Here is a 26,081-nt window from a genome sequence, read left to right as displayed (position 1 = left end):
TATATATAATATTTCAACTATTATTATTATGATGAACGACTATACAATATAATTTATTTATTTTTCATTTGCCAAAGGTCGTCTAAAGCCATCAACGTCCTTCGGTTATAGGTTACATTAAAATATTGCATAAGATTATAAGATATGGTTTTTGGCAATTAAAATATGTTTTCTTTTCTTGATCAAATGCTAGAAGGAACAAAAGTAATATACTTAGAGGCGGAGCTAGGGGTTCGTTGATTTGAATAAATTCATTACTTTTTTCGTAGATCCTGTATATACATTAAAAAATTGAATAAATATATTGTAATATTAACTTGTGAACCTCTTATAAAATTGATTGACAACTCAGTATTAAAAAGGGGGCCGAAAATATCTTTCACACTAGTGGTGTGGATTCAAACCCCTCTAAATATACTAATCCCCTTGAAAGGGATCATACAACAATAATCATAATTAAGAAACACATATACTAGCAAAAAGTCACACTTAAAATTCTTACATATACTAGCAAAAAGTCGAATTTAAAATTCCTCTAGAATTATATGGACTTAGTCAATTCACCCGACATAATAATCCTTTATAAAAAAGATTACTCTAAATAATTATTTGATAAACTTACAAAACATAGACAAATTAATTAAAGGATGATTAAAAGCCACCATTAGCCATAAATCCACCATCAACATATATAATTTGGCCAGTGACATATGAAGCAGCAGGAAAACAGAGAAATGCAACAACTGCTGCAAGTTCTTTAGGCTCTCCCATTCTATGTAGAGCACATCTATCAATCAACTTGTCCAAATTTTCTTTTTGTTCTGGATCTTGCTGCAACAAACACATCAAAAAATGAAAATTAGTATGTTTTAACTTGTATACACTGACAACGTAAATAACTTCTAGACATAATATATAAAGAAAACATTCAAATTCAGGTTTAGCTAACATGTAAACATTCGGACATCTCAACTGACAGCTGACCACATCAACTCATTTCAATTGTGTCCTATGGATAGTCAAAGTTGATGTGACACATGTTTTTTTGGAGGTATTATGTTCATTTTGTTATTTGAAGTGTTCAACTGAGACAGTAAAGACGATATTTAAGTAGGATGATGGTATTTACAATAGTCATTTCGACCATAGAAGATGCAATAACCCCCGGTGCAACACCATTGACACGAATATTGTCCTTTGCCCATTCAAACGCTAAGCATCTTGTGAGTTGATCCATTGCTCCTATTGCCAACAAGGGTAGTCAGTTAAACATTCTTCGTCAGAAAATTATACTATATATATATATATAACGTAACTTTTGTACTTCCTGAACATCCTTAACGAAATTTCTGAGAACGTTTTACCTTTGGTTGCTCCATAAACAGCTTCATATGGTAATGCTGAAGCCCCAGAAATAGAAGAAATAAAGACAACATTGCCCCTTTGTGATGCTTTCAAAAAGGGGTGTGCAAGTACAGATAAGTGGTAAGCAGCCTCAAAGTTGATACTCATAATTAGAGAGTAATCTTCCATAGTGTAATCTTTAGCTTCTTTGTATATGACAATTCCAGCATTATTAACCTAGGGAGAAAAAAAGAAATGGTTCAAAATGTCATCTTTCTCTAAAAGCAGAGTACATGTTTCGATAATGAGCGATCGTCTCATGTTTGAACAACATTTTGTGTTGATATGTTATAAATAAAACTCGAAAATATTTATTCTATCGGTGGATGAAGAATCGCTAACATTATAATTTCTAGTAGATCATTTGTTCAATTTAAGATGCCATTTGGCTTGAGAAGCATTAAGAAAAACATATAGAACTTGATGTTTCCTCCATCTCAATTGAGGTTGCATAGTTTAACAGAAAATTACTTTTGAAATTTGTAATCTAAAACGTGGTATAGATATTTTTGTGATTAAAAGTTAAATAGGAAGTTTATAAGTTAAATTATTTTCAAACATAATAAGATCAACCACATTCTTTTTGAGTCTGAATAAAAATTACATAAATGGGGATAAGCCCTTTCTTCGGAATAATCAATTAGGTTAACATCCTGCACACATTTAGAAAAGACTTTAGCACTTTCCTTATTGAGCAGACATGAAAGTGTTCATCCACTACATTCCTTTTGAGTCGGAATAAAAATCACATAAATAGGGATAAGCCTTTTCTTCAAAATAATCAATTAGGTTATCACACTAACGTCTCAGAACCGCCTTCCCTGATCAAGCAAACACAAAAGGGGTTCATCCCCAATATTCTTTTGGAATCGGAATAAAAATCACATAAACAGGAAAAGGGGTTATAAAGTAATTAAATATTCATGTGACGTCTCAACTTAAGATTAGAAATTCCACATCAACAAAACACAGGAGAGTTGTTGGGTATATAAGTAAGCAGACCTTACCAACTAGTGACACATTTTAAAGCCGTGAAGACCTAGGCCCAAAGCGGACAATATGACTAGCAGGTTGGGTCAGTTACAATTCCCATCTTAGAAATGTGTATTAAACTTACCAAAATATTGAGTTTTCCATCAAAATGATTAGCAACAGTCTTGATAAACTCCTCTCTTTCAGATCTTGATGATAAATCACAAACAGAAGCTTCAACTTTAAAACCTTTACTTCTCCATTGAATCAAACACTCATTAAGCTCCTTTTGATTACGTGAACATGTATAAACTGATGCACTAAGACTTGCTAGTTCCTCTACTATCCCATACCTAAATTAATCATCAATTTCATCATCACAAAGATCAAATCATCGAATCAAAAAAATTAAGTGCTATAATAAAGTTTTGTATCAATTAAGTTCACGAATTGGAGATAAACAGATTCGAACCACTAACATCCAGTAGGGTAAACTACCCCTCTCAAGTCTCCTAACAATAACCCTTGCTCTAACACAACTCACAACTTTCATCATACTTTGTGCTCGTAGAGAAAAAAAAGACATATATCCTTCCTTTTTGCTATTGCAATTAGATTTTTTTTTAAAACTTCATTTCTATATTCCTTTCTCGAAAAAAGGATATTTTAACTTTAAGTAAAATATTTTTCGTTCTTTAGGTTGTTCAAATTCTTCAAAAATATTTATACTTAAAATTCTCTAAAAATGCATTATATGTACAGAAATTCCTCATGACAATATTTTTGAAAAGTCCGAACAACGTATATACATATTATTACTATATAGATGAAATTAATTTAAATTGCAAAATTTTGTTGAATAAATCAAGAATCTCATAAATAATCATTTAAATAAATAAATAAATAAAAAACTGACCCTATTCCTCTAGAACCACCAGTAACAAGGGCAGTGCAGCCTTCAAGATTCCATCTTCCTGCTGCCATAACTACTAGCCTAGTGCACAAGACTTGAAAAATGGGATTTAGACAAGTTTTTAATGAAGCATCCAATTGATTTATAGAATCCTTTTCCTCTTTTTTTTTTTTAAAAAAAAAAATAATTAATAATTGCCAAAAGGGAGAAAAATATTACTCTATCTGTTTCAATTTACATGGCTGACTTTTTATTTAGTCGATCCTAACAAAAATGACACATTTCAATATTTAGTATCCCCTCTGTTTAATTTATGTGATATATTTCATTTTTCAAAAGTCAAACAATTTAAGTTTGATAGGGAATTTGCGTATCAAATTTTTTGAAATGAAATTTATATATTTGTAAACTACGTAAAAAGTACTATAAGTCACAATAATTGACAATCCATAATATTTAAAAGATATATGAAAAATTTACGGTAAAAAATAGATTAGTTTGAATTTTGAAATCTGAAATGTGTCACATAAATTGGGACGGAGGAAGTAATAATTTAATTTTAAAATGCTCATGTTACCCTTAATTAAATGATTTCTAGTAACGCAAATATCAATCACTAATTTTAAACCACAAATTTCAAAAGTTTTTATTTATTTCTTAAACTCTGTGTCAAATAAATTTAACTAATATAAATTGAAACAGAGAGAATAATATTATTTGTTGTATTTTGGACAATCCTCTCTTTATAAGTTGATTTTAAGTTTGAGTTAAGCTTAAACTTCATATTTATCATGATATTAGAGTTAAATTCATCCCAGTTTATTATCGATTAAAGTTAAGTCCAGCCCAATATATTTATCGATGTTGAACCTCTATTTTTACGTTATCGACCCTCCAAATGTCTGATTTTGAGCGTGTGGAGAGCGTTGAATCCCACCTAATTTATTTATGGATGAAAAGACCTTGAAAAATGATTTGAGAAGAATAAGTAATTAATGCTGTGAGTAAAATCTGAAAAAAAAATTATTTTTTTTCTATATTAAAAGTGACTATTATGTCAATAATAATTAATGATTTATGTGTAGTTGGTGGCATGATGAATGATCCACTCATCCTAGTGGAAATTAATGATTTATGTCAATACTACATGTAGGGTATATTTGGTACGCAGTCCAATTTTTCCATAGTTAAAATATTGTGAAAATATTTTTTAAGGAACTCGAATTATTTGGAATGGCTTCGAGAGATTTTTATTTTTACACATTTATGGAGAAATAGGAAGATGGGCACTGCATGAACTAATGGTAGTGGTATTTACTAAAAAAAATCACTAATTTAAAATATTCACTCTGTTTATTTTTACTTAATCACTATATTAAAATACATATTTATTTTTACTTGTCTAGTTTAAATATTAAAAACTAATTTTATATTTTTACCCTTGTTATTACTTTTACCTAAATAATTGATTTTGAATATCTCACACGGACTCTAGTTGACTTAATAATATAATATATATAAATATGTGTTTTAACTTAACTTCAGTTCATAATTATGCATTCCAATTTTGGATGTGCACAAGTAAACATTTAAACTTGTATAGAGTTAATAAGTAGAATCACACATTCTACATGACATAATACACATAGGACGCCATATATGATGCCACGTCAGACGTGAATTGTCGTGTAGGACGTCAAGTAGTGTGTGTGTATTTACCTGTTCAACTTTAGACAAGTTTTAGTGTCTATTTATGCACACCCCAAAATTACAGAGCATAAATACAAAATAAAACTAAGTTAAAAAGTACATTTATGTAGTATGCCTATCTTAATTAATAGCAAAATTTTAGAAATATAAAATGAAAAGAGAAACAACTAAAGCTTATCAACAAGCATTACAATTAAGGGTGTGTTTGGTACCGGGGAAAATATTTTTCGTAGAAAATATTTGTTGGTTGTCCTCCTGTTAAGGGGGAAATTAAGAAGATTGACAAATGGTAGCTTAAGCTCTTTAATTTGTATTAGTGAAAATATTTTGGTTTTACAGGTTATTAATTTTGACTAATGTACGTTTAAATTCTAATAAACTTAGATTAAATTTTAAAAAGCAAAGAACTGTTTATTTTATTTTGTGAATTCATTATTTCCTCAATAATTCACAGATAGTGATTGGCGCTATTGTATATATCATCAATTATCAATAATTAGGTGTTTATTATGTATATAACTAGAGAAACATGGGATCCATACTGTGCAAGCAACTTTTTGCCATATTTACTTGCAATTTTATAAATTATTCAAAATACAAATAATCAGAAAATTGCATATATATCAATAAATAATACATTCAATTAAGATCACATACGTCATGTGGTCATATATTTACCTTTTCAATTAGTACTCCCTCCGTCCCATTTTATGTGGCACTATTTCCTTTTTGGTCAATCCCAAAAAGAATGTCACATTTCCTTATATGGTAAGTATTTAAAGGTACAATTCCTTTTTTACCCTTGTTGATCCCACTTAATCTTAAAATAATACTCCAATACATTTATGAGGAGAGAGAAAAGTGAGTCTACTTTTCAAAGGGCAATTTGGTAAACATTTCAAAGTCTTCATTTATTTCTTAAACTCCGTGCCAGGTCGAATATTGCAACATAAAATGGGACGGAGAGAGTAAATGTTAAACAACTCACATTTCGAATATTGCATTGAATTAAGCAACAAACAACTCTCTCTAAAAAATAAATTTGTAAACTAATTTATTTAAATAAATTAATTAGTATAAATATAAAACATAAAACCACAAAAAAAATGATTAAAAAGATCTGAGGGGTATTTTTGTCTTTACATATATTAATCGCATAGTATTAAATCCTATATATTACTAATACCATCAAATGGAAGGTATTAGTTATATATACACGGATCTGGCTCCCCTCCATTTCGTCAAGTGCACGTCTAGATTAAAGACATGTGTCATATTTAAAGTTTAAAAGTCAAGATTATATTATATTAACAAATATCATAACCATAGTAGTCAACTAATTTTAGAAAACTACTCTCCAAATTTGGTAAGAATTACAATATATTCTAAACAAAATTTGACATTTATTAATACCATTAATTTCATAGAGTATTATATTTTTGTATTTAATACCCTATGTAGGATGTAAAGACAAAAATACCCCATGTAGGATGTATAACTAATACATGAATTAGTTATATATAGATCCAAAATTTCCACCAAATATAGTACTAAATAGTACCATGCATAATCCATGGCCTATATCTCCAAATACACCCTACCAAACGATCCCTAAGTGCTTAAAATCTTAATGAAAACAAATGTACTTAATAATCTAATGTCTGAATCATTCAAATTCAGACTTTCATTAAGTACAAACCGAGGCCTGAATGTTTGATAAAGTATTTGAATATGTATTAAGCCTATAAAGTAACAGGAATATTACTCTATATATTCTTCATTTCTCTTCCAAGTGCATTGCCACAATCTGTTTCTGATGAAGACGATACTGAGACACAATTGAATTTGTATTGTGGCAATGTCTGTCCGATGAAAAACTATTAGTTCAACTTGCCAACGCCGCCACATGAACTACAGGATCGGGCAGCATTGCATTTCATACAGTAGCCCCACTTTTTCGGAAGCCTGCCAAATGTATGATATGAATTCGTGTATCTAGAGTTCGTTGCATATGAATGAGGGGCTTAACGGATCAATTGGAAACATACCCTGCTGTATATCTGGTAGCTGCATTTTTTGCCATCAGTCTTGCTCTTTCAGCATTTTCATCCGACATCTTTTTTAGGACAAATCCTTCCCCTCTGCATTCTGCGCAAACTCCAGAGCCACCGCAATCCTCACAGATTCTCAGCGGGGCCTGTCTATGGATAAAAACAACGATCAAAGTGGGTTGTATAAGAGCATAAAAACAAACACATTTGAGCAACAAACTAACTATTGGCTTTCCCCCTACTTCACAACTCTCCATATTGATTTTCCTTTTTTCTGGTTAGTTTGAAAAACTTCCTTCAACTTTGTGCCAAATCAAAATCAGACAAACAGATTGAAATAGAGGAAATAGGAGGAGCAAATAACCTACTACAGATTGGTACCTTAGGCTAACAGTTAACCTCACTGAATGGCTAGAAACAAAACAGTGTAGAAAGGTACAAGAACAACAAAAAAGTGTGATAATCGAAACACACAGTAAACAACTGACGATGCTAGATATAAAAAAAAAAAAAACTTCAATACTACGGCTAGTACAAAGCAAAGTAGTGCGTAACATATATGAAATGTGTTAGGATTTTGCCCTGATTTTCTTACCTTATTTGAAGTTTATTTTTTCCTTACAAAGAAAAGTTAAAGTATTACTACCATAAATGCTTAAACTTTTTCTGAAAGGAAAAATATAATTCTCTTCCATATTTAGTTTATTCTTTCCTTAGAGGAAACGTATGGAATCCTAAGAACACAATAGAATCCACAATGTAGTCTTTTAAGAGTCTTGTTTATGCGGAAATTTTCTCCTAAACATATTTATGCTTTTTTTAGTATTAGTTTTCAATATGTAGATCGATTGATCAAACCATATTAATAATATATCTTTAGTATGTTTTTATTTATCATCTGATTTATCAACTTTATGATTTGCAATTATAAACTTTCGCATGACGTTCTAATCACCTTCATAACCCAACAAAAGGAACCATAACAACAACAGCAAGGTGCGATCACCAAAACACATCAACAACAAATATCTTTCCTCTTTTTTTCTTGAAAGACAGAAATGTCAGCAAACCATGGTCGGATAGGCCACTCTTTCTCGATACTTCAAGATCAATATCAGAAAATACCCTTAGCGTAATATCATTCCCAAGATAACAATATTGTTTAACTGCTCAAGGATATGAACAAGTATTTCTATCCAAAGAAATAACTATTTTTTATATTTCAACACACCTCGATTGTTTCAGAAGCTTTATTTCTCCTTGCAAGAATAGTTGCTGCAGCCCCTACAACAGTAGCAGCAACTGCAATAGATGCTGCTGTTTCTAAAACCGCGGAAGATACCTTGAGCACTCTTCTAGCAGGTTCTTTTGACTTGGTAGAACCACAAGGATAAATGCTTGTACACAAGGCATTGCAATCTCTAGATTTCAATGTTCCAGTTGCTTCAAAGATTAAAAGCAAGTTAAGCTATAGGAAAAAATTCTACTAGACAATATCTTAGAATAGGAAAATCGAATAATAGTACATACCTAACCATAAGTCACGGAAAGCAACAAAGGAAGTACATTAAAAGTAAAATTTAATGATAAAAAATAGTTTTTGTTTTCAACGTATAAATTTGAGTTCGGCTATGAATACAAATTGGAGATAATTTTTTTTTATTTTTTTTTGTGAATATTTGGAATGAAAAAAGTGAAAACACCATTTTGTTGTTTTTCAAAAGCTAAAATTCAACTTCAAGATGAACTCAAAATTTTATAGCTAAATGTGCTTCTCAAAGTTCAATTCCAAAAGCCAAAATCCGAATTTATGGTTAAAATTAAGAAATTTGACTCAAATTGTGACACATAAATTTAGAAAGAGGAAGTAAGTAACATCAAATTAAATTGGTAAGGATTCGATTCGTCTAATGCCCCTCCCCATTTCTCATAACCCTACCCCAATATGCTCTTCTTAATTTTCATGGTTCAATTTGCTCCATTTTTTATTCTAATATTTATTATAATCTGTAAATGGAAATTGAAAATAAAAAGTAAATGTTATTGTTGATGGAGCTACTGAATTCCAACTAGTAAATATAACGAAAAACACAAGAATAATAGTATGAAATCTTACTTACTTGTAATAGAAGAAGAAATGTGTACAGAGAGCATATGTAATCTGAGCCCCATCTTATGGTTAAAATGGCATTTCACAACTTGTGTTAGTATTGGAGATATTTCTCACCATTGGTTGCACTTTCCTAGACAAAAGGTCTATATTACTCCCTTATCTCTCTAGCATGTAAAATAAATAATAAGGGGTCGTTTGGTAGAGTGTATAAGAATAATGCTTCTATGATGTATTAGTAATGCATGCATTAGTAATGCAAGCATTAGTAATGCTTGCATTAGTTATGCTTGCATTATTTCTTATACATTGTTTGGTTTGATGTATTGGAAATAGCAAGTCTTGTATAAAGACTATTAAAAAAATATTTGTTTACCAAAATACCCCCACATTCTTTTACAAAAATAATAATAATAATAATAATTATTATTATAATAATAATAATAATTATAATAATAATTATTATAATAATTATAATAATAATAATTATAATAATTATAATAGTTATAATAATAATAATAATTATAATTATAATTATAATAATAATAATAATAATTAATAATTATAATATAATAATAATAATAATTATAATAATAATAATAATAATAATTATATTATTATTATGATTATAATAATAATAATTATAATAATTAATTATTATTATTATTATTATTATTAATAGAGGATAGTTTTGTCATTAGTTAATCTAATGCATGCATTAAAACCATTGCATTGCTAATACCTAAAAATCCATGGTATTAGCAATACACACTTTAATACACAATAGAGTGTATAACTAATGCAAGGATTAGTTATACATAGGTTGGAAAAGAGTACCAAACAAAGTACTAGTAATACACAGTGCTAATGCATGCGTTATTTTTTCTAATACACTCTACCAAACGACCCCTAAATAAGATGACAAATATGGCAGTAAGGAATATCTTATTTGAACTAATATTGGAGGTGACTTTGTCTTTTTCTTCATCAATTATAACATATATATTCTAGATATATGTGTCCGTGCTAGCACGGATTTAATATTTTAATTTTTTATTTATTTATGTAATATATGTAGAATTTAAACAGTTGAATAAATTTAATATGATTTTTAGATATATAAGTGGTTAATTACTTTTTGTTTTCGCAATTTTATTGTGAAGAGGTCCATTAAGATGTCTATAATTAAAATATTTTTCATCATCGACCTTTAATTTTTTACTCAAAGTAGTTACAAGATATAACAAATATTACCGACATTCAAAATAATAAAGCAATAGCTAAAGAATATGAATTTAAAACTAAAAGTCATAGCTAAAACGGATTCCATAATTTCGAAAAAATTATACACAAATTAAATTATAGTAGAACAAAAAAAGTGATTTTTAAAAAATAATAATTTTGAAACATGTTGAAGCAGGCACGTCTTCGTCAACGTGCCTGTTTCAACGTGAAATCTTGAATTTAAAACTAAAAATCATAACTAAAAGGATTCCATAATTTTGAAAAAATATATACTAATTAAATTAAAGTAGAACAAAAGAAATATTTTTTTAATTGTTTTCTTCAGAAAGACGCTGAAGCAGGCACGTCGACGAAGACGTGCTTGCTTCAGCACTAACTTGCTCTTATATAATAAGAGATTTTATATATGTGTGTGTGTATTATTAGATATACATCCATATTATATATACTAATTCTACTTATATTTTTAAATAGTTACATATTTTACCACTAATTAAGAGTTTTCTATTATATATTATATATTGATGAAGATACATCTAGATACATATATTTTTGCTACCAAATATACTAAAATAGGGAGAGAGACGAGCGACATGAGAGGGATGCGAGGGAGATTTGTTATGTATTCCAGATACATGTGAATGCATTTGGATACATTGTATCTAAAACAAATTACACCTAATTTTGACTTCCTGTTTTCCAGGTACATGTATCTGAACAATTTGGACGTACAAAAATCTAATAAGATTCGTAAACTAATGAAATTTTTGTAAGTCCTACTAAAAATTATACTAAAAATTATGGGAGAAATTACAGAAATACACACCTTTTGTTTTACTTATTTCCATTATTTTCTATTACTTTTAAAAATCTCCAAAATCCCTTATTTCTTTAATGTATCCGAGCCGCAAGGATGGCATCTTTTTTAGCCAATTCGGTGAATAAAAACACAATTTATTCAAATTAAGCCATCCATCTATTAGATTATCTAAATATATGTTATTTAATTTCGCCGTTTGAGACAAACAAATGAAGAATATGTAGACTTCCATGGTTGGGCCCGTGCAAAGCACAGGCATACTTATCTAGTAAATACATATATCTAATATCAAAATATCTATCTACTACTCCTTCCGTCTCATTTTATATGAGGTACTTTGGCTCGGCACAGAGTTTAAGAAAGAAAGGAAGACTTGTAAAATTTGTGGTCTTTATGAATGATAGAAATTTGTGTGATTGTAAATTAAATGGTAAAATAAATATTTTATAGTTAGATTGTTACTTTATATAGAAATGTGTCATTTTTTTTTTGACTGACTAAAAAGGAAAGTGGGTCATATAAATTGGGACAGAGAGAGTACTATATAATAAGTGGCAATAACCACACAGCTGGTCAACATGTCAGCTTAGGGTCTTTAAAAATAATTTTGAGGGCAATATGGTCATTCTTGTTACTTTTTGTGCATTGTTTTGCTTGGGAAGGGGCTTCTTTGTTTTTTTGAGCTTGAAATGACAAAACTATCCTGAACTTCTACTCAATGTCACATAACTCCCACCTTTTGCAATATGATCCCTAAAAGGCATTTTGGTGAATTTGCTAAAAATATTGTTGGCCAAAAACTGATCTCATCGTACTTTATAATCTTTTTGCACACCTGGACCAATTTGCCCATATCATCATTCATCATTATGTATTCTAACAATAACCATTTCCAACTGAAAAAAATACCTAACAATGTTAGCTTAAGTGTTTCAATTTATACTATTCACTTTTCTTTTTAGTCGGGTCTTCATAAGATTGTTATATTTCTATATATATTTGGTAATAATTTAATTTTAAAATGCCCATTTTCTTCATAATGAAATGATTTATAGTCACATAAATATTTATAACTTATTTTAGACTATAAGTTTCATTTTTGTTTAAACTTCATATCAAATGAAACTACATTATATTACATAAATTGGGGTTAGAAGAAAACACCCCTTCTCGACATATCTGCTTCTAGCTGAGCGTTTTTATGAAATTTATGTGCTTTCTTCATTTTAATTTGTATGTTTTACTTTTCTTTTTAGTTTGCTATATATTTGAAAATTACGTAAAAAAAATACAATAATTAACAACTTAAAATATTTTAAAGATATATAAAAAAAAAGATTGACTCTCAAAATTCTATTGATACAACATAAATTGAAATGGAGGAAATANTCTAGCTGAGCGTTTTTATGAAATTTATGTGCTTTCTTCATTTTAATTTGTATGTTTTACTTTTCTTTTTAGTTTGCTATATATTTGAAAATTACGTAAAAAAAAATACAATAATTAACAACTTAAAATATTTTAAAGATATATAAAAAAAAGATTGACTCTCAAAATTCTATTGATACAACATAAATTGAAATGGAGAAAATATCAAGATATTATGTGAATTAATATATTACTGAATCTAATGAGTTAAACTTCAATTAAAGTAAAAAGAAAAAAGTTTTCTAGTTTTATAAGTGTTTGCTTTAAAATAGAATATGGATTCGATACAATTCAACAGAATCTAAGAAATGATCAAAATAGAAATGATTTTAGAATTTGATTCTATAAAAATTCCAGTTTCATTTTTGAATGAAGTTAGACGATACAACTCTTATTAGTTTAATAGTTTACCCAAGAGTTATATATTTTACTATATAAGAAGAGGAAATAGCACACGCCTCTCCGTCAACGCGTGTGCTTCCCTGAAAATAGCATTGAATTCGAGGGGCATTTCGGGCATTTCAACGGTCACAGGTTTATCTTTCCACTGCATCAACCTTTACCGCTTCCGTCCATGTGCAGTCCAGCTCTATTCTCTCCTCTTCCTCTCCAATTCCGTCTGCTCTTTTTAGCGGAGTTACCAGCTGCGTTCTTCACCGAATCTAACAACACCTTGGTCTTCAAACGTCTGCCCTCACGTCGGCTTTTCTTCTTCTCGATTTGGTACTTCGGTGGCTACTATTTCAGGTAAGTTGTTTATGTTCCGCTTTTTAGAATCCAACAAATATTATGCTTATCTCTTGCTTGTGCATAGTTTAATTTTATTTTGCAATCGATTTTTAATTTGTTTGTATCCCACAATTTTTGGGGGTTTCTTCCCGGATCTTGTTATAAGCATGATTTGCGCCCGGCGAAACCAATAGAAAATTTCAATTAGTAATGTAGTTCAACAACATCATAACTAATATTAACCACTAAAGAAAAAAAAATATGAACCTTGTTTAGCTTTTTCGTTCTGTGTTTCATACCAACAATTTTTATCCCATAGATGAGCTTCATATCAGCCGGTCTCTATCAATTATTAGTGAGATGCCACAAAATAGGGGAATACACACATGCCCATATGGATTTATACAATGATATTAAAAAAATCTTATCTCTTTAAATGACTCACCACTCGACTAATTAGATGCTTTTATTTGCAACATGTACAGTAGCTCCAACAAGTTAATAGAAAGCCAATATGTAACTCTTCAGTGTACTTAATTCACACATCTACTTACTTTCTTCGTTAAAAGTTAAAGTATTTGAAGCATAGAAGTAATTTGTTGATCGACCACTCTTCATGTTTATAGAACAACCAAAGCTGATAGGTTAACAGCGTGAAATAGGATGTGTTCTTACTTCTTCGTCAACGACCTTCAAAATTATTTATAGCAATAATTTCTTCACTTCAACTTGAGCCACATTAGTGATGTGCTTTTATAATTGCATATGCAGTAACGTTCTGTGATTCTTTACTTGCAAAGGTTATGTTAGAATTTCTTGGATGTATGTATTGGTTAAAAAAGATTTTATATCACCAAGTTCTGACAGGTGAGTATTATTTCCTTTGAATTTGGCTCTTTTCAATAGATATTATATTGATAACGTGGATTTCATTTGAATCATTTTTTTTAACTCTTAAGCATTCACCTGGTTTTAATACCCATAGAGATCTTATAATTGTTTACATTGCAGGCATTTCTTGTTTGCTATGTGATCAATGATCTGCAGATGAATCTATCTTCAAACAATGCTAACTCTTGTTGCTGTACTTAATTGATGTGGATAAGTACCTTGAAATTTTATATCTTAGCAATTTCTCCTGTCACAACATATCTATTTTTCGCATTAAAACTTGTAATAAACACAGACATGTGAGTATCAACCATAAAGCATCAATTATTAACTGAGTAGCTTATATAGTTTCTACTATTCCACGAAGAAGCTAAGCTCTTGATTGTGTCATGAACTGGGTGCACCTTTTTCCGATGTAATTTAACAGGTAACTGTCTTTGTTGGCCGAGATCTCAATGACTGAACTTTTGTGTGCAGATTATTGAGCTTTATGGCTAAAATGATATGTGGGATTCTATGCAGTTGGTACAACAGAGGTACCAGCACCAACTTTACACCTCTTCTTGTATTCTAAGAAACATCAACTTTTTACTTCAGTGGATAATACGAACTCGTTACCAAATTGATACATTTGTATCTTACAGGCAAAGCACTTCTAGATGTAAGACATTCTTATCATCCTTTTGTTAAAAGGCAATTGAAGAAAGCAGCTACATTTTCTGTTTGAGAAATCAAACCACTCTTCCACACATTGTAAGTCGATAAATTTTCTCTCGGAATGCATTCACAAAATTCAGTATAGCTTGTACTTTTCCTTCACTTTTCGGTATCTCAGTTGTTTCCTTATTTATATGAGGTCCTGCATAGTAGTATATAGTAATAGCTTTTATAAGTGTTATGCATTGGTTTGAAAATGTCGCTTTTACGTTGACCTCTTCGATAAAACTCAAGTCTCAAAGGAACTATTGACCAAGTACATGTACTGATGCCATATTTTGAAATCATTATTTGTTATTGAATTTTTTTTCCGATATTTTGCCAATATTCCAGATAATGAAAGTTGATTGTCACATGTAATTGGTATTTCAAACTTACTCTATATTGTCATCATTATGTCCTTCTGATGGAGCTGGGAATATAGCTGTTACTTTCTTGTTATGTTTTATTTCTGTTAAATTATAATTAGGGATTGAGATATAATTGATTGCCTCAACCTATTGATTATTAGTAAATCAAGTGATAATGTGTATCTTGTTGAAAATCCAGGTATACTGCCAACATATCAATAGAGAACTCTGCTCTCTGTTGACACCCAATTTTGGCCCTCCAATATATAAATTAATCATTGAGCTTCTTCAATTTCAAACGATTTTAAAATAACTAGTTTTATAAAAAACTTCAAAAAATGTATAGTTTACAAGTTATTTTAAATAGTTTTGTCACTTTTATAATTTTTAAATAATATATATGTTTATATAATTATGTATATGATAATGTATTTCATGAGTATTTAAAAATCATCTCAAAAAGACTTTATATTTTAAATATTTTATTAGTGATGGTTATAAATTTTGAATTAATGAGTTTTATGAAATTATTCAAAATACTTTCAAGTTATTTATAAAGAAATTTCGTCCAATAATGTTAAATAATAAATATGTATATTTTTACAATCACATTATTTTATAAATATCGAAAATTATCTCAAAAGATTTACATTTTAGTTAAGTATTTTATTAATTTACTTTAGTTTAAGTTACAGTTTCTAGTTAATTAGTTTATAACTAAGTTAATTATTTTATCTCGTTAAGATTAAAAAGCTCATAAATGAATTATGTTAATTTGTCCTATTTAAATTCTAGCCGAATCTTCTAAAATTAATTCACTTGGCCACCTTTTTAATCCATTTGCTAAATTGTTAATTAGTTCCTATTATTATCTTAGCATTTTATTCAAACCCATTTTAAGACCAATGTTTGGGCCACTTTGTAGCAGCCCAATACATTTTTCTAGCAAACATAACCCAATTCTATACCAACTCTATACCAATAACCCATGCCCACCAATACATACACAATATGTACAGCAGTACATATGCTACCCCTATACGTTTTCCTCTTCTTCTTCCAGCAAAGAACCAACACGCAGACCCAGAAATTCAATGAAAAATCCCAGCAAATCCGGAAATTTCATCACTCATCTGCAAACCCATACTCTAGCAAGCCCCAACGTCAACCTTCACGTCCCTTCTTTCTCCCCTTTTTCGCGGAATTCAGCTTTTTCCCCATCCCTTTACTGTTGCTTTGAAAAGGGCAGAAGAAAATTAAAATTTTTGTTTGAATTTTCCAACGGATTTCCCCCCTTCTAAATCGCTCAATATTTCCCTATAAATAGTTTCTGATGTTCAAGAGCAAAGGGGGAGCAGAGATTTTTTTTTTTTTGAGTTCGAATTCTTGAGAGCAATAGTAACTTGTACACTTTAAAAAAAAATTTCAAACTTAGTTTGCTGATTCTAAGTTCCGAAAGATCGCCACTCAAACTTTCTTGATTTGCTAGTCGTAGCTGGATTTTGTGGTGAAAGTTGCTATTCTCCAACTCGTTTGCTCCCAGTCCCTGCCCTTAAAAAGGTGGAAAAAGGCAAATATACAACAATATGTAATAGATATACATCAATATACAGGTTAAGAAATGAAAATACAGGGCTAAGGTGAAATACAGGTGTCCGGAAGCAAGAAATACATGAAAAGGGTTGATATACATGCCGATATACACTGATATACATCAGTTGTATACCAAAAACGAGAATTGTGTTAAACTCCAAAATTTCAGCGAAATTGGCCCAAAAGGAGGCCCAAATTCAATTTCTCCCTTACTCTTTAATTATTTAATCGTGATTATTTATTATTTGTTGTTTAACTCTAACTTTATAATTTTTAATTAACTTAATTAGATTCCCCAAAATATGAGTTATTTTCTTTGTGTTGGTTTGCTTTGAATATTTTTTTTGTGTGTTGAGGTCATTTATTTTATTAATTAAATATTGGTCAAATTTTACATCCTCAATTAAGTTAAATCGTTTGTTCTTAAAAAATGTGTTATTTAACTCTTCTTCACGCATTTTTGCTCATTCTAAAATTATTTTAAGTTAAAGTATTTTTCTTCAATAAACTTTAAAAAATGGCTTTCTTTTACTTTGTCACTTTTTCTCAAAAAGTTAGTCAAAACTTTGCTTTTATTCTTCAATTAATTAAAAATTATTTTCATGCTTAGATTAACCAATTTGGTTTAAATTATTATTAAAAAAAAAAATGATTCAAATAAAAACCAATTAATCTAGTTTTGTTAATATTTAAATTCAAATGGTTCAATTAAGGTCCCATTTTCCAAAAAGTAAAATAATATAAAATGTGTCATTTATTTTAATTATTTTCTTAAAGTTAATCAAATATTGTAAGTTATTATTATTTTATGTTAAAACATTATTTTCCTAAAAATAGTCAAAATATATATTAGTCAAGTCACAGGTCAACCGCATGTTAGCGGACACTTTGAATGCTTAAACCCTTCTCGAAGTGTAAATTGAACCCCGAACCCTCTTTGGTATTTTCAAATGATTTTTTCTGTTTAAATCTTTGAAAATTATAAGTTTTCTTAATTTCTTTAAAAAATTAAGTGGCGACTCTTTTCTAAGTATTTTTCTCAAATCGTTTTATACTTAGAACATTTCAAAAGGAGATTTTTCTAAAGGTTAGTAAAATTACGGCATAACACTCTCTGCAATGTTGATGGTGACTTCCTTATTGTTCATAAAAAAAAAAGTAAATGTTCATCAGTCTGTTTATATTCACTGTCAAATATTTTCATATGTGCTTTGGAACTCTTTTTTACTCTATTCTTGATGTAGAGCTGTGCATTACTTCTGAATGCGGAAGATTGCAGAATTGTCCCGGCGAAAAGGATATGTCGCTGAAACTTTTGGAACTCAATTTCAACTTCCTGATCTGGGACCAATAGGTGCTTTAGAAAATGCAAAACTACTTGCTATTTATACGGCTGATAATATGCATTTGAATATGTATTTAGGTGCAAGTGATCTGACTGCGAAAATATTTACGCATTGATTGAAATGCTTGATTCTGTCTTCACTGAATTTCCTTTGCACTGACTGATGTTTGTTTCTCCTAATAATTCTCCTGAAGATCAGTCACCCATCATCTGCCCCTCATAAATTTGTCCAACTACCTGCTCCGCAATCACTCTTACTTCATAGGAGCGCCCGTGCTAGCACGGGCCCAACATATGTTATTCGTGATATCTCAAATTATGTTATATAGATGAAATTTAGAGAGATTTTAAATTTTTGTTGGAGTAGTTATTTATAGTGATTTAAATTTTTTAAAATAATATGCATTACTCCCACTATCCCGATTGAAGTGGCACACATAAAATTTTAAGAGTCAACCAAATTATTTTTATATATATTTATTAAGTAGTTTTTTTTTTTAATTAAACAAATGGGTCAAGCCCATTTATTAAGAAAAAACAGTACACTAAAAACCAGGCCCAATCAAGAGCCCAGTCCAAAATCTATTCTAACAAGGGAAACAAAATGAAACAAAGAGGGAACAAATTAGGAAAGGGGAAAAGGGAATCGGGTAAGCATAGTCTTCTCCATTGCAACCCTAACAGAGACATCTGCATCAACATACTGTGCTCCAGCCTCAGATACCTTCTCCAGCAGTAGTAACAACTCTGTCTACATCAAATTTGGGTGTATTTCATATCAAACGTTAACTCATCTCACTAAAGTCTTGAAATCATCCCAATTAGAGACTTCTCCAACTCAATGCATTTGGTCGAAACTTCAGTCAGGTGATGGCCTCCCCTTTTTGAATATAATCGCTGGCATTTTTCTCAGTATTTACCTAATACAAACTATATATCATGTATCCTTTAGCTTTGACAGGTTGAGCTCATCAGGGAGCTAATACCATTGTCAAAAGCCTTAGGAAACAACTACATCAATCTGCCTCAGGTAATCTTCGACTTCTGCGAATCATCGCATCTCCATTTTTGCCATGTATCTCTGTACTTTAGCTTAGCTCTCTCTAGTCATATTGTTCGCTGAATGAACTTAAGCCGGATAAACTAAGATTTCCTGATAATGTATCAGCCATCATGTGTATAAATTTGATTTTGTAGCTTTCTTATTCGTAAGTTAGGAATTTGCCTTTTGTCCATGTTTAATATAGTCTTAGCTTCTGTAGGTAAAGCCTGGAAGTCATTATAACTTATGCTATCTGTACCTGCAAAAGAAAAAACAATGTTAGCCATAAAATCTGCCAGCTTGTTTCCTTCTCAATGTATGCTCAATGGCCACCTCCAACCCTTTCTTAAGAACTTGTATTCTTCTTATCTCCATTGTCGCCTCCCAAGGAATGAGCCACACCCCTTCTACCATATTCTTGACAGCCATTGAGTCTGTTTCCATTATCAATGGAAATAAATTGTGATACTTACAATATTCTAGCCCAAGTAGTTTATTGTTGCGATTTATTGTTTTTTTTTTTTATGTAATTTGTAAATAATATATGTTACTTTCTGATTGAATTTTAAGAGATAACTACTTTTTTTAAAAAAATATTTTTTAAATATTTAAAATTGTTAATTATTGTGATTTATATTACTTTTTACAATATCTTAAAATAATATATGTTATTTCCTCCATTCCAATTTATGTTGTATCAATAGAATTTTGAGAGTCAATCTTTTTTTTTATATATCTTTAAAATATTTTAAGTTGTTAATTATTGTGATTTATAGTATTTTTTTTTACATAATTTTCAAATATATAGCAAATTAAAAAGAAAAGTAAAACATACAAATTAAAATGAAGAAAGCACATAAATTTCATAAAAATGCTGCGCTAGAAGCAGATATGTCGAGAAGGGGTGTCTGCTTCTAACCCCAATTTATGTAATGTAGTTTGATTTGATATGAAGTTTAAACAAAAATAAAAATTTATGAAACTTATAGTCTAAAATAAGTTATAAATATTTATGTGACTATAAATCATTTCATTATGAAGAAAATGGGCATTTTAAAATCAAATTATTACCAAATATAGCTGTTGACACCCAATTTTGACCGACCTTTAACTATTTCGAAAATGTTATTCGATTAAATACATAGTTTTAAAAAAAACATATTCTGAGTTTAAAATTTTAATCAATTTTGCATAAAAAATTATACATTTTAGTATGTTTACTGTATAAAAATTATTGTAAATATTATTAAATTATTCTCATAACTAATTTTTTGTTGATATTAAACTCAAAATATTTATTTTACTCAAATGTTTTAAAATTTAAGTGATTTTAAAAAAAAAAAAAAGTGTTAGTATTTTAATTGGTTAACATTTCTTTAAATTTTTTCTAAATCATTTAAATTTTAACCTATTTTATTCTATTCTAATTCCTTGCAATTCTAGCCTATTTAATCCAAATCTATTTCAATTATGGCCAACTTTTCATTCTAGCTAATTTTATTTCAAATCAGATTCAAGAGTTCCATTCTAGTTCTAATCTCATCCGTCCATATAATTCATTAAATCCAAGATCATATCTCAGCCCTACATCTTATTAGATTCAAGGGTCCAGATTAAATTCCATCTCTTTCCTTCTAATATATGACAAAAACCAATACCCTAATTCTTTTCTCTTCTCCTCTTTCTCAACAGATCCGCCGCCCTCTGTCCTCACCATTTTTCCGGCGAAAGCCACCGGAGTCAGTCGCCTCTCCTCCTCCCCGTCTCCCTCTCCTCTTCTCCCTCCATCGCTCTTCCTCTCCTTTTCTTCTTCTCGCCAGCCTTTTCTCCCCCTCTCTCTCCTTTCTCCTCCGGTCAACAGAGAAAAGGACGGAATCGGCAGTAGCACCAGCGTTTCTCCTTTTCCCGGCGACAACCAGCAGCCTGCAACAACAGCTCTGACAAACGGCGATCGCCAGCAGCAGCATGTAGATAACCAGCGGCTGGACGTCTCTGGTCTCATCTTCTCCACTCTCCGACCGGCGAACCCTTCTTCTCGGAGAGAACCGGCAAGGACGGAAACAACAACAGTGAGCTCCAATGAGCGCCACTCCGATCAAGCGAGTTCCGGCAAAGTACAAGGTTTGAGTCAGTTTGAAAACGAATCTCGGTATGCTTTTATATTTGTTGCTCCTTCTGTTTCCTCTTTTAACTGATTTTTATGCGGCTGGTGTCCAATAGTAGTTATTTTTGGAAGAGTAATTTGTTCTCTGTGTAAAAGTTTAGCTTGTGTGTGGATCACTTTCGAGAAGGGGTCAAAAGTATGGTGGTGCAATTAGGAAGCTCCTTATGTTGTTTAAGTGATATACTACTGCTTATAATTTTGGATTGTTAGCTCGTTGAACCGACATTGCGATATGACTCGCTATTATTTCAAAGTTCACTGATTTACTGCAAATTCTGCCCGTTAATATTCAAATTTGACTATTCACTGATCTTTGCATGTTTGCCTTCCCTTAATTGTTGAATTATAAATCGACTATTTGATAATGGATCATTTGGATTATAAAAAATTATTTTGGGTAATTCAATATATTTCATTCTGCGAATTTTTAAATAATTGTCAGTATATTATTACTTATGGTTTTCCTTGATGTTTATATGGTAGAGTATGCTTAATTTGATATGATAAATTATATATGGTAAGGTATTGCTCATTTGGTGAGATTTGACAGATTTCATATTTGTTTATATTTGGTAAATGATAAATAAAAATAAGGACTGATTTTGCTTCCATTATGATTAAGGAAAACAATAGTAATTGATCCTCAAAATTTCCCTTCTTTAGATTTTTAGCTGTCTATCTGTATATATTATTGGTATGATGACTATCCTTAATGGTTTTCTTGTCTTAGTTAGATTTTAAAATGATTTTACTTGGTTATATTTGGTAATGTTGATTTGATTGGACTCTCTTAGTAAGGAAACAATTCCCCCATAATTGTTGTTAATTGATTCTTATCCTTAAAAAATCATGCCCTCTCCTCGGCTATAAAAGAAGATCTTTGTTTCATTCCTTACTCATGTTTTTTATGCTTGAACACTCCAACACTTTTACTCATGCTCATACACTTTAGCAATAAGAAGAACACTTCATACCTCTAACAGACACTCACCTCTACACATTCTCACATTGCTCACTCTTGAATACTTTAAAAAATATTGCTCTCTACTTAAAAGAATTAAGATTCCGGTGAACATTCTAAGTGTTTCCTTACTCGGTATTGTTGTGTTCGGGTCTAGTAGTGGATCAAGTTTGTCTTCATTGTTGTTAAACATATATTCTGCCTAACCGGTTAGTTGTTTCTCTATTAGTTTAATTTCTGTTTTGCATTGTTTCAATTGTTGTTGTATGTTTGAATGACGGGAAGCGTCCGGGTTTGTCTTCTTATCCTTTCTTGCTTTGTGTGATTATATATTCTCCACAACTTGTTTAGTTCTTACATGCCTATATGTTACTTGTGTACATGAAATAGTTAAATATGCGTACCATATGATTAGTTTTATCATCTTGCTATCGTCTTTTATGTGTTATTACTTGCCTGTATATTTTCATTGTACTTTAATAGGGTTTTGAAATTAAAGGTTCAAGAGTCGCTTTGAAGAGATCTCCAGACGAGACTATTATGTTTAAGTTTATAATAGTTGTATAACTCTAAAAACACTAACTCTATATATATGATAACTTGGGGGAATCGTCTAAGGGGAGGGGGATATACGTGCTAACTGTTTTCTTTGTTGTTTTGTTATGTGTGATTGTTACAAATATTTTGTTTATTGCTAAAATCTTTAGAATATGCAACATGTCGGAATCACTTAAATAATCTACTTAAAATCAATTATTGGTTTGTCTTGTTAGTATATTAATTAACTAGCTTGAATCAATAAGAGTTGGCTAACTTTAGTAAATGTTAATAACCTAGATCTTAACTTTTATATGTTTTCATATTTTTAGCACGCTAATTAATCTGAAATAAAGGAAAATTTGAACAAGTGTCTGTCTTGATTTCCATCTGTTAACGTGAGAGCTTAATTAATTTCCATATCAATTCACTTAGAAAGCATGCCTATAGGAGTGGTTTAATTGTTGTTCATTCCTCACTATATCTAATTAAAATAAAATGAAAAATAAATAACAATGATCTTGTACTTGTATATAATAGTAATAATAGTAAAATAATACTTTTTATATGTTTCCCTTGTATGTCTTAATTATCAGTTTCTTTCTTATATGACAAATTTGTTAAGTAATTAATGTTTATAAACCAAGTGAGATTCCATGCCTATAGGATTTAATATTTGCATAAAATTTGATATAGAGTCGTGATTAATTGTTATCTTGTTAAGCTGTCAGCATGCTATTGTTTAGAGATCCATGTTTAGGAAGTAATAATTAATTTTGGTAGTTCATTTAAAGAGCATACATCGGAGTACAGAAATCAGCACCTAGGTTTTAATAAATACTCTAGTATGCTATCTAAAAAATAAGTCATGGCTATAGGTGTTGTATACTAATGTTGGTGTGTGCGTCGATTTTCATATGTCGAGGCTTATGATTAATAATAATCTCCAACGTGCTAATTAACTAGAAATCCTGCCTATTGGAATAAAGTAATTTGTCATATTAAATATTATCTATGAGCTTTTTTTTTATAAATTGCATACATGAGTAGCTTTGCATCTCTTAATGCTCAAGTATTTTCCGCCTTTTAAGAATAAAACCTGCATAGTAATAATTTAGAATTAAAGTCACTGTTTTTAAATCAATAACCAATATGCATGAATTAATTTCTTATATCGTAATTAATTGTTTTGCCACCTAAAATCAGCTACTAATTATTTTCTGCACCAAATAAACTGTTGCCCTTTAAAATAAAAAAAATTCAGCGTTAATGATTTGCTGCTGCTTTTAAATCTTTTCTGCCCATTTGCATTATCATAAAGTGCCCCATTTTAAGTTAATTATTTATTGAGTCAGTCTTATAAGCTCTTCATTACCTGTAATAATTTTCTGCCTTTTCAAATTAATTAATTGTTATATTGAATTTTGCCTGTTTATGCACACTTAGCATGCAACCTTTACACCTTATTTGTGTTTGCTAGCATGTTTAATAAAATCTAGAGGCCAATATGAGACTCTATATGCTAAAATGCTCGTCCAAATTGTTTGACTTGGTGTCTAGGTGGGCCTATTAGGGGTTTGTTTCAGTCTAAACCCATCCTAATAGTAGTCCAACGCCTCTTGGACCTTAAGCAGGGACGTTAGGCACCTTTTAGAGACGTTATGCATGTGGTGGTGGGGTAGGGGTAGTTTAGGCCCTTCGGAGATGATGACACCGACTCAGGCTTAAAAGACAAACATTGGTTTTGTCTGTCCCTACACGAAAGCCTATCGAAAAAATAAAGAAGAGTCGAGTGCTGATTCGTAAAGTCCTTCAGAATCTCCCTTTCCTTTCTCTCTTTATTTGTTTACACTTATAATTTTTTGGGGTAGTTTAATTAAATAAAAATGATATTTGCCCATATATTTGTCTATTTTCTATCTTCTCGCTATTTCTTGTAAATTTTACTTATGTTAATTATTTAGTATTATGTCGTCACATAGTTTTGCATGTTTAATTAATAAAGTAAATAAATAAATTGATCTTAATTGTTTAATGATAGTTATCACCTAGTTATCATGCTAATTAAATAAAATAATAAATGAAGTGACCTTAAATGCTATTTGCAACCCCCATATAAATTGCATGAGATACGACCGGGACCCACATTTGTGGACCTGGAGGGATGCCTAACACCTTCCCCTCGAGGTAATTTGAACCCTTACCCTGATCTCTAGTTCGTTGACCTTAGTTAGAATTAGTTTAGGTTAGATAGGTGCCCTAACGCGCCTTAAATCGTTAGGTGACGACTCTTCAATTCCTCCAAAGCCCAAAAGAGTTGTTAGGTCGTGCACCAAAATCCGTTTTGAGAAAAACGAGGCGCGACAATAGAAATATAACAATCTTATGAAGATCGACTAAAAAGAAAAGTGAGTAGTATAAATTGAAACAGTTAAGCTAACGATTCTAACATTGTTAAGTATTTTTTTTCAGTTGGAAATGGTTAGAATATGGGCTTTAAGTAAAGCCAGCCTAATATAGCTTATATCAGCTTCACGTACCCAGAGGAAGTCGACGGCGGTTCCCTTTATCGACTCCGGCGACGGCGGAAAACCATCTCCGACGACAATAATGGGTAAGAAATCATCGAGGAAGAATGGAGTTGGTAAAGCACCTGGTTCAATTACATTAAGAGAAGAATCAGGTGTGAAGAAGAAACAAACTCATGTTAATGCGAAATCAATGCTGAAATTGGAGCATATAAAGGATATTGCTACCTGGGCTAGTGGCGAAGGTTCCATACCTTCACTTGGTGCGTTTTTTGGGCAGAGATTAGCTGTATCAGCTGAGTCTTTGGGTGTTCCACCTGACCCTTCATTATTTACTTGTCAAAGGTTTGAGCTTTTTATAAATTTTTTATTTGATTTGTCTTGCATTTATGAATACATACTTTGTTAATTTTGTGATGGGTTGAAAAATGGATATTTGTTCATTAATGGATGTAGGGGTATAGTAAGAGAGATAGGATTAGAGATTAGTATATTCGGGATAAGGTAGGAATGGTTTTGGTGGAGGACAAGATGCGGGAAGCTAGACTGAGATGGTTCAGGCATGGAGATG

General features: G+C 30.5%; 3 protein-coding genes across 4 annotated transcripts in view; 1 reads left to right on the top strand and 2 right to left on the bottom strand.

Moving 5' to 3' along the window:
- Positions 1-622: 622 nt before the first annotated feature.
- On the bottom strand, positions 623-3,459 carry LOC125856831 (tropinone reductase 2; the record flags this gene model as incomplete). Its single annotated transcript, XM_049536475.1, has 5 exons — positions 623-831; positions 1,130-1,242; positions 1,365-1,581; positions 2,522-2,729; positions 3,293-3,459. Coding segments are annotated over 5 exons (885 nt in total), but the record flags the coding sequence as incomplete, so codon positions are not given.
- Positions 3,460-6,520: 3,061 nt separating this feature from the next.
- On the bottom strand, positions 6,521-9,325 carry LOC125855299 (uncharacterized). Its single transcript, XM_049535011.1, has 4 exons — positions 9,171-9,325; positions 8,282-8,493; positions 7,048-7,196; positions 6,521-6,964 (listed from the first exon to the last, which is right to left on the bottom strand). The coding sequence occupies exons 1-4, from the start codon at positions 9,220-9,222 to the stop codon at positions 6,880-6,882; spliced, it is 498 nt and encodes a 165-aa protein (XP_049390968.1). The 5' UTR covers positions 9,223-9,325; the 3' UTR covers positions 6,521-6,879.
- Positions 9,326-25,503: 16,178 nt separating this feature from the next.
- LOC125855139 (uncharacterized) overlaps positions 25,504-26,081 on the top strand; it is a 13,085-nt gene continuing 12,507 nt past the window's right edge. The window contains exon 1 of one of the 2 annotated variants that reach the window (XM_049534822.1): positions 25,504-25,665. In XM_049534822.1, the coding sequence (XP_049390779.1) occupies positions 25,593-25,665 (73 nt within the window). In that variant the 5' untranslated portion in view covers positions 25,504-25,592. Of the gene's footprint in view, positions 25,856-26,081 lie in introns of both variants that reach the window. The other variant, XM_049534821.1, reaches the window with a different exon arrangement.

This window comes from Solanum stenotomum, chromosome 2, assembly GCF_019186545.1.
Source record: "Solanum stenotomum isolate F172 chromosome 2, ASM1918654v1, whole genome shotgun sequence".
NCBI classification, from domain to species: Eukaryota; Viridiplantae; Streptophyta; class Magnoliopsida; order Solanales; family Solanaceae; genus Solanum; species Solanum stenotomum.
The sequence above is the reverse complement of the archived record's forward strand: the minus strand, read 5'-3'. Positions and strand labels throughout refer to the sequence as shown.

What these genes read in the sequence shown, in the direction of transcription:
- LOC125855299 (XM_049535011.1), bottom strand. Translation starts at nt 9,222, where the DNA reads ATGGGGCTCAGATTACATATGCTCTCTGTACACATTTCTTCTTCTATT. An exon ending in CATTTCTTCTTCTATTACAA is followed by an intron (nt 8,494 to 9,170) that starts GTAAGTAAGATT and finishes TAATCTTTGAAG; the next exon opens with CAACTGGAACATTGAAATCT. An exon ending in GCTACCAGATATACAGCAGG is followed by an intron (nt 6,965 to 7,047) that starts GTATGTTTCCAA and finishes TACATTTGGCAG; the next exon opens with GCTTCCGAAAAAGTGGGGCT.